General features: G+C 46.2%; 1 protein-coding gene across 3 annotated transcripts; it reads left to right on the top strand.

Moving 5' to 3' along the window:
• The first annotated feature begins 5,448 nt into the window (after nt 1-5,448).
• On the top strand, nt 5,449-9,803 carry LOC119106426 (uncharacterized). 3 transcript variants are annotated; one of them, XM_037230074.1, is made up of 5 exons: nt 5,449-6,122; nt 6,539-6,719; nt 7,033-7,241; nt 7,593-7,750; nt 8,865-9,803. In XM_037230074.1, exons 1-5 carry the CDS (start codon nt 5,876-5,878, stop codon nt 9,579-9,581), a joined length of 1,512 nt encoding a protein of 503 aa, XP_037085969.1. In that variant the 5' UTR covers nt 5,449-5,875; the 3' UTR covers nt 9,582-9,803. The 3 variants fall into 3 exon arrangements, with proteins under 3 accessions (XP_037085969.1, XP_037085983.1, XP_037085975.1); XM_037230088.1 differs by lacking the exon at nt 7,033-7,241 and adding an exon at nt 6,930-6,981; XM_037230080.1 differs by lacking the exon at nt 5,449-6,122 and having other exon boundaries at nt 6,469-6,719.
• Nucleotides 9,804-9,828: the final 25 nt, after the last annotated feature.

The following is a 9,828-nucleotide window of genomic DNA, read 5'->3' as shown; positions in this document are numbered from 1 at the left end:
GTAAAGCAGCACAATATGAGGAGGAATTGTTCACTCTTTTTCCCCATATCTTTGTGAATTTTCCTTTTTTATCTTTGTGAGAAAAAAATCCCCGTATTTTATGTGAATTTTTTACTTTCCCCTAACATTGTCTAGTCGCACATGCCAAACCCAGATTTCCCTTTATGATGTTTTCAGATGTCATACAAAACGGAGCTCACTTGAAACCACCAAGCATGAACAAGGCTCCACAGAACCTAGACACCTATGGCTATGTCCTGCCTCACCTAAATCTGAATCATGTATATGTATGCACAGAGCAAGGGCGCCAGGTACCTTCAAGCCCATGACCCCCCCCCCCCCCCCCCCCCAGAGACTCCAGCCGTCTGCATACAACAAGTTTGGTTTGTTTACAAAATGCATCACAGTCGGCGGCAGTGTGCCAAATGCAAGGTTTTCACGCATTCCCTTTTTTTCTCCTTTTTTTGTCTCACCACCGCACCTCGAAGGCAAAGCCTGGTGCAAATACCAGCAAGGCCTGATAGAGAAGCTTCCTCGAGGTATTTCTTTAACACGAAGAAACATGGCGACTAAATTGCATCACTCCCGAAATACAGGAGTGAAAAATTCACGAAATGTCTTCTAAAGAAAATTTACAAGACGAATATCACAATTTGAGCACTTCATTTAACAGATTTAAATCAAATTATCTGATAACAAAACATTTCCAAAAAAGCATCGGTATTTGTGTTTATCTCACTACTTTTGTTTTTCTTCGCATGATACGAGTGTGATGCCTCTTTATTCTTCCTTCCTTTCCCATTGCCTTTAGAGGTACCATCTGTTGCTTCAAATGTTGACCAATTGCTGTGCAAGATGCTGCAACTGCAAGCTTGCGCGTATTTTGTACATAAATTTGATTAATTATATATATATATATATATATATATATATTCATGCATAACATTACATAAATGTCATGTTTTAACTAGGCTCTTGCACAATCCTGGGCTTCATCGAATACACATACCTCACCCGCCGGCCTCACTTAATCAGGAAGAGAGAGAGAGGGAGAGAGAGAGAGAGAGAGAGAGAGAGAGAGAGAGAGAGAGAGAGAGAGAGAGAGAGAGAGAGAGAGAGAGAGAGAGAGAGAGAGGGAGAGACATATATATATATATATATATATATATATATATATATATATATATATATATACATACACATAGTGGACCACTGTTAAACGTATGGTGATGCCCTGCTATCGATTTGTGCCATGAAGCCTAATTTTATTCGTGAGAGATCCCAATATACCTGAGCAGGGAATGTGCTTATGCTGCCAGGTGGCTGCATATCAATTCACCCTAGCACCCCCAGGTTGCATGTCTGTTCACCGCTAGCTCTCATCATTTTGTTCCTGAAATAAATATACGTCACATATAACCAATGTACGTAAAATGCAATCTTTAGTCATGAAATCCATCGATAGTAATGCGTCCAGACTCAATAAGCAATCCGAGGGTAGTTATTTGTATTGCCATGGTTAAATTACCGTGCTAAAACTTTGACGCTGAAGTCAAAATAATCTAGAGATGAGAGCGATTTGGGCACCACTCAAATGATACCCATTTGTTCGTGCGAAAGAGTTCGTTAGTATTCAGGAGGACCATCGACTTAAGACGTTGAAAGGAAAGAGTCTCTATTAGCCAAAGAGTTGCCAGGCAAATGTAAGAGAGGGGTTGGAAGGGCGGCGTCGCACCCTCCGAAGTCGTCGTCGGCGTCGTCGTAAACGCTGTCGCGGTTCGCGTCAAGCCTCGCCGGCGGATTCTGAACGTGGACTGCTCGGCAGGGACCTTGCGTCCCCGCCCGCGTGTCCGCATAAACCCACGTGGGTTTATGGGCTTCAGATGGTGGGAACCAATCGGCAGAGGGGCCGCTCACACCCTCGCGGAGCCGCCGCCGCTGCGCCGGCAGCGACAGCCCGTTTGCTCGCTAACACTATTTTTTTTCATAATCGTCATTTTCTCCGCTATGTGGACGCAAATTTCCATGCACATTGCACACGATGAAAGGTGACTCAGTCACGGTATGCACCTCAGCAAGGGTTGTCTGTCCTGACGGCTCTTCAGGTTGCACTGAGTGCGATTCCGTTCACACCAAAATATTGTTGTAAGAACGACTAAGAATGACAGAGGACAAACATGGACCTGATTCTAAGAAATCGTCTGTTGCTTCCTAAAGATAAATTTCGTACATGTCTCTCATTTTTTCCTGGTTGTTCATGTATGCTTGGTGACATTTTGCACACTTTGCATGTTACATTTTGCACACTTTGCATGTTACATTTTACAAAATTCCAAGCTTGCGGTACACTACAAAAAGTGGCAAGTCATTGCTATTGTGCCATGACGTATAGCGATGGCTGGTACCACGCTCTCATTGTAGCCTTTTCGTAATGGCGTGAACTAAATGACGCTCTTTGGCACAAATGTCAAACAGCAGGCAGGCGCGAACCGCATGCATCGACTTTGTAGTAGACAACACTGAACGCCTGTGCAAACGCCCGCATGAGTCAGTATTTGCGCAAACATTTGCGACATGCCTGCACCGACGGCGCATCAACTAGACAAACACGCCCGGCGGTGCCCTGCAAGGTTCCCGAACGGCAACGCAAACCTATATCGTCGTTACTTCCGAAAAGCAAACTGTTAGAACGTCACTGTCCCCAGGTGGAATATCTTCGGGCAGTGAGTGGCAAACTGGGAGGCTATTGACGGTGGCAGTGTTCGACGCTGGAGCTGCCTGCGCTGTCCGACAGTCGGCAGCCTCACAGAGCCCGCGCCAGAGCGACAGGGGGCCTGTCCGCCGGCCCTGCCGACGGTCCGGCTGCCATGGCCGCCGCGATGAGACGCTCCGTGTCAACGTTTGCGTCAAATACCTCCATGCACGGGCTGCCCGTGGCCAACAACGCAACCAATTCGCCGCTTCGCCTCTTCTGGACAGCCATCACTTTCAGTTTGTTTTGTGCCAGTGTCATTTTCGGTAAGTGGCGACATATATACGCATACATATATGTATATATATATATATATATATATATATATATATATATATATATATATGCGTGTGTATGTGTATGTGTGTGCGTGTGTGCGTGAGTGCGTGCGTGCGTGCGGAATAGGCTCTTCATAGGGTCTTGTTTTAGAAAGCTCACCTTCACTGGCCTTGGATTGAGCTTTTTCTCCTCTATTCACAACGTTTTAAATTTATGTGACGTGCAAACGGCTATTTCTATAGTTCTGCGTGTTAGTTTCAACCATAAATTTTTGTTTGAACTGGATCGACTCGGATTTTTACATTTATTTTTTTTCTTCTTTCAATTGTTTATTTTTATTGAAGGGCTTATTCGGTGCAGCATGAACCAGAGCCCCGCTGTTAATGCATTTCATATGCTTAATTGATATTTTGTGTGTTAGAACAAGATAAATTTAATAGAATTATTCCTCGCAGAAAAACCAAAGTAATGGATCTCCATAAGAAGATATATTAAACTGTGTTTGCATTTGTTTCTACTGAATTGATCCGGGTTGCACATTGATCAGCTTGCTTGATTAATTGGTTCGGTTTTCACCCGGGCCTAGTATTTCGTTTATGATTAGTTTTGATTGTTATTAATTTACGCATAAACATTGAAATCCTGAGAAGTCGAGCGAGGTCGGCAGACAGTTTTGAACTTTTTACTGATATTAGCGTGATAAAGGCATATAGCCGAACTTATATATGTCAATACGTCAATACGTCTATCTGTCCATTCTCTGGGCTATCCCACGAGGAATAAGGTGATAAATGCTACCTTAAGTATACACATGATGTTCCTCGCAGATGCACTGAACAATTTACGTCATTTTTGTAGTTGCCCTATTTTTGGAAGCAGGTGGGACAAAGCAAGAATGATATTGTCAGCCACCTACCTTTTGAAGAACCATTTCTATCCGAAAAAATTGTATTATTGAATAATGATCACGCAGGCTTATGAACGTGACAAACGGAACATCATGACAGTTTGGCACAACGCTGGGTGCAATCGCATGAAAAAATTGGGAGTTTATCAAGTAATTTGTTATGCGTTTATTCTAATTCTAGAATAGCGCGCATGTGTGATGATGTGATTTGCTGGTGTCGTGGTTGTTGTCGATGCACTGTTAATGAAAATTTTATGAGCCACGGTCTGGTGCAGATCCTCACTTTCCCATGACTTTTATCATGTTACGGTTGCATGAATTATGTGATGTGGTGACCGAAAGATATGAACTGCGGACATTTCGGTGTAACAATTTTCTTTCAATTTCACGCTCATAAGTTGTATTTGGCGCTTCGTTTTCGAGCTCCTTCATTTGTATCCGTCGCACAACGTGCGCAAAGCTTCCGTTTAGTTTAAACCCTTGCCTTGGTAGCGGGTGATCGATGCGACCCTGCAAAAGTTTTCTGAGGACATATCTCTGACGTTTTATTTTTTTAATTTCATGTTTCATGTAATTACGCCCGAATTTTCGACAGCCTCGAGAGCATTCACGGTTCTGGTCTCTGAGAATGAACGTTTCGTTTGAGGAACAATGTATGGCGATCCACGACCAGCGCGGGCAGCGAGCGGCAGCCAATGAATACGCCCATCACTCGCGATGGGTCAAACCGCTACATTAGCGAAGCCCTGCCCTATGACAAAATGCTCAAAACACATAACACTTCGTGTCGACGTGCTCAGTACAACAAAAAATAATGAGCACGCATGCGCATGTTTCATTCCGCTACGTGCCATGTTTTCATAAATATTATGTCAACTCGAAATCGAAAAATGTTCAGAGAAAACCTCTGCTCAAGCATAGTGGGGTCAATAAGTGACTTAGCGGTACAGCGCATGTTACCAACCGTCCCATCGCGAGATCTCATTGGGACAAATCCACCATTTCCCGCGAAGCTCTATCTTTTTTAGTCTCAAAACGGCTGCGAGTGGGTTGGAACCCCTGAGCCCCGGTCTCATCCTTTCCAAATCACAGAGGTCAAAAACCTTACTTTCTGGACAGCACCAGTTGGGACCATTCTGGGACACAGCAAAAAGCTCAAGAAGACACAAGGGCGTGTTAAGAAGATCTTTCTCCTCCCCGCAATTATGGCCGAGTCCCCAAACCCTTGGCTACCGAGGGGGCGAAACTTCGCGCTAGCCCAACCGCTCAGCACATGCCATCGCCCGGGCCTGTCCCGTATGTCTTGTCGTTACTCTGTGCAGCAACTGTCCGACGGTCCAGTCCCTGCGCAGACTCTACTGGCCCTGTCGCGCTCCCGCTCATGTCCTCTTTTTCGCCGTCCTCTTTTTCGCCGTCCTCTTTCGCTGCTCTCTCAGCGCCGACAGTATGGAGGGGCAGAAGATCGGAGACCCTCGAACGGAGCAGAAGCAGCGGCTGCTAGAGGGTGAAATGTGAAATGGTTGACTTTTAATGGTGTTTGACGAGATTTTCACCTATACAAATTTGGCGCAGTGGATCAATTTTTTCGGAGACAGTAATGCAACCATATCACATCTTATGACGTCAATTTATGACAAATGCTCTTTGGAAGGACAAAGCCCTATCGATGACTTAAAGACAAAATGGGTGACGGAAAAAAGAAAAATAAGATGGCCATGGTCTAAGCCTTTCAAAAGTGTTGTTTTTGGGCCCGTTTGTTACATCTGAGGTCAAACTGAGGCCGCTGATGTCATGCATGCTTTGATTTGCTTTGGCAATACAAATATGTGTGTTCTGCTCATCAGACATACTTATGCTGAATTTATACACAATTTAAGTAAGGAGGGGCTTAGATGGTATGCATTTAACCTTTTGCTAGGTCATGGTTAAGGCTGCTTATGGGACCAAATGTCTGTTGTTTTTTTTTGCCTCATGATGCCGCGTCGCTGTGCAGCAGCGATAAACGTTCCCTTCTTTCGGTTCACGTGCTTGCTCTTTCAGGAATACAAACCACGCATGACTATTTGGTACGGCGTCAAGACATCAGCAAGTTCACGTTTGTCGACGCGCGACGCGTGGGAATGGCACTTCCAGCCATTACCATATGTCCGCTGAGAAACCCAATCAACTTGGTGAGGCTTAAAGGTAATAGGTTACAGCCAACTAAGGAAGCTGCCGAAACTGTACATCTGTTGTACCTTACGCCTGTTTATCCTGCGCTTGTTGTGACTATGGTATTCATCGAAATGCCTGCACAGATATTGCTATGTATTCCGCTTAACAGCGGCCGCATCACATTCCCAAGCTGGTTGAAGTTTAAAATTAATTATGGCCACAACTGCTTGAAATATATTTCTTCGAAGTATTTGCTTTTGTCCTTGCCCCCGCTGTTTGTCACAGCTCTGCGCCTATCGCCGTTATGCGATGTATCGAAGTATTGTTGCACATTGTGTCATTGATTCCGACCAATTGCTGTAATTATCAATATCAACATCGCATTTTGTGTGCGTAGCCGAGTTGATAAAATAGGTGCAAACCCGCCCTCCTCCCATCCATTTCAGAGTATAACATGAGCACTCAGCTGGCAACGTATCTGCTAATGATGGCCGATCATTATGACAGCGTAAATCCCTTTCTGATCACTAATATCACACTTCAAAGCCAGTTAGAAGAAGAGCTCCAGACCGCCCTGATCAAACAAAAGACGACAGCGTTCGGTCTCCTTGAGGATATTTCACCGAAGTAAGTATACATAGACTGCATTTCATGTTTTCACTTGATCAGCGAAATTCTTAAATAAGAACTATGACGTTATTTAATGCTAACTTTGCATTCGATACTGATGTGTATATGCTGACAATGCATATACTTTTGTAGAATTGGCGGGTGGTCACAGACGGTCCAGATTTGCTGGTGGTCCTGGTGTTCCTGCACCATCTGCATTCGTTGCAGGTGGTGCAGACCTGGTGCTGGACTGCTACGTAAACGGAGCTCACCGACTCAGGTGTGTAGGGCCGGTGCAATGCTGGTACATGTAAGGCACCCCCGGTTTCAGATGCCGGGAGCTGGTGCTAGGCTGTTACATGCAGGACAGGTATCTGGACACCGATGAGTGCTGCCGGGACGTGCTCTCCCACGTCGTCTACTACCAAGCGCGCTGTGTGTCCACCATGTTCTCCAGCCTCCTAAGCGACTGGAACCAGACAAGGCCCGGCGATAGCGGAGGTCTCTCCATTCTCCTCAGGGAGAACCGAACAGAATTATGTGAGACAATACCACTCGTTGACGATAACGGTTGGATGCGAACGTTTGATGATGCGATCAGATGATGACGCCCAGCTATATTAACGAGCATATTTTACTTCATGGATAAATTTGGTTGCCTAGAGCAGTCTTCTCCACTTCAAAGTATACCAATAGTTATATCTGAGCTCGGTTCATAATATCTGATGCTTGCTTCAGCATCCTTGAATGTGGAACATTTCCTTTGAGCGTGACACAATCACGCAGTGTCAAAGGAGCAAATCGTCACAACATAGTAAATCATCGTGAACTTCGTGTTAAAAATACTGGCGCGGCAGTCAGCGCGTCTCCTCAGCCACAGTGTCGTTTCAGACTCGTATATGGACGCCCGATACGCGCTGGCGACGTCGACCAGCGGCATGCGGGTGGTGATAACGCCCTATCACGGAGAGCTCCAGGACTCGATGGGGACGAACAGCCACATCCTGCCTTCCGGCCACTTGTCCATGCTAGCTCTCAAAATGACTGAGGTGAGTGAGAGTATTGTTCTGTAGCGTATTTTTTCTTTATGCACAAAATAAGGCTCATACTGAGGTTGTTTTCCGGACAGAAATATTATCTTTTAAATAAAGTTGAGACCAAGAAAATGAGTAACTCCACATTTATTGTTAGGAAGGACCACGGGTAAATATATTTGAACTCTTCCATCAATGAACGTGCATGGTGCCTTAAATATAGATTCAGAAAGCATGTCCGGAGATGCATTTATGAATATCACCATTATACTTAGGCGGTAACAAATGCTCGGCAGACCGACTGTTCGAAGACGCCGCAAAAAGCTCTAGATAAATGCGTGCAAAAGGCTCATATCACGTCACTCACTGAGTTCAACTACGTCTTCAAAATAGTTGAAGCTTTGTGGCGATGTCGCGTTGAATAAGGGGATGCGATGAAGAATCCCTGCCTCATCGGTCCTGGATTCGTATCGCAGGAAAAAGGATTTAATCGACCGCAGTTGACAACCGCAGTTGACAGTTGACCGCGGTCAGCTGACGACGGACTAGAAAGGGCCTTCCTGTTACAAGAGAGCCGTGGCGCGGTACTGTAGGGCACGGATGCTCTTTTCGTGATCCGCCTAACAAAAGCCAGAGGGAAAATATCCTTGAAACTTGAATGTCTTACCTAGAAGTATTGATTTTCCGGCTAGTGAAATATTGATACTGACCTTTTCACATATTAGCCGTGGGTGATAAAAGTGATGCACATAAAGAATAAACTCAAGAACGGGAGAAAAGCTGTTGTGGGGCTCTGCTGTCTGCGTGCGATGCTTGTGTTGTTTTAGTAATTTGTAGAGCGTCAGTGCAAACTTGACAGGAAATAAAGACATCTCCAAGAACGTAATCTGATATTTCGACTTGAAAGTAGCGGTTTCAAACTTGTATTTCGAAAACCTGGTTAGGCACTGTTGTCATAATTGTCTTTATTTTGGTGCGCTCAACTCAAAACCGCGAAGATGGTTCTCCAAAAACGACTAAACTATGTTTTGTTGCCAAGAAATGCGACTTGATTTTAAAAGTACTGGCCGTTCACAGTTGCCACCAGACCCAGCCCATCACCTTTCCATGACTCGGTTCTCGTCGTCAGATAGAGGTTACCGCGTGGTATCGCGACATTCTGCACCTGTACCAGCCAGCCTGCATCGCCCTGCCGTCACAGAAGGACATCTCCCGGAGCACGCGGCTGTCAACCCTCGCGAGCTGCGACCTAGAGTCGCTGCGCGAGCGCTACCGAGCGTCCTGCAACTGCACTCCACTGCTGATGCACTCGCTGACAGACGACCAGCCGAGCTGGGACGACGTCTGCACGCCACTGCAGCTGCTGTCGTGCCGCAGCCTGTCGCAAGACGTCCACAAGACGAGCCGGCTCGTCCGAGGGCCTTCCTGCCGCTCGCTCTGCACGGAGCTCACGTATGAATCCGCCGCGGACTCCACACCGTTCAAGCGAGAATTCCTCACCAAAGGCGGGGCTTTCCAACAGCACTACGCAGCAGGTCACAACTGGACCATGTCGGCGGTCAACATCTTCTTCAACAGGCTGAACTACAGAAGGATAGAGCTGTCCAAGACGTCGCTGTGGGATTGGCTGGGCGCGTTCGGAGGTCAGACGAGCCTCCTCATCGGGGCGAGCGTCATCACCATGCTGGAGCTGACGGCGTTCAGCGGCTGGTTGCTGGGGCAGTTGTGCTGGCGGCTGGCTGCAGGCTTAGTCAGCTGCTGCCAGCTGGATGGCACGACGGCCGCCGTGGCGCCGCAACCACAGACCCCCGCTGTCACCGTGTCGGTGGCCGTGCGTGAAAAATGAGCTGAGACATGACGAGGTCCAAAAGATCTCGCTAAAAATCGTTGTTGAAAGCACACAAAGGCCCTAAGACGGTGTTTTGTCAGTCGTAGTTATTTATGATAATGGTTACCACATTAGGCTGGTTTTGCTGATGCGTATCAAAGCACGTGTGTTAGTACCGCTTGATGCTTTCCCAAGCATCCCGTTCAAGAAACATCAGTCAACTCGGTGTTTCGTTGCATAACGGACGAATTAAATTGTTCAGTTC

This window comes from Pollicipes pollicipes, unplaced genomic scaffold (assembly GCF_011947565.3).
Source record: "Pollicipes pollicipes isolate AB1234 unplaced genomic scaffold, Ppol_2.1 Scaffold_2555;HRSCAF=2994_pilon_pilon_pilon, whole genome shotgun sequence".
Lineage (NCBI taxonomy): Eukaryota > Metazoa > Arthropoda > Thecostraca > Pollicipedomorpha > Pollicipedidae > Pollicipes > Pollicipes pollicipes.
Note: the sequence above shows the minus strand (reverse complement) of the source record. Positions and strands in the feature narration are given on the sequence as shown.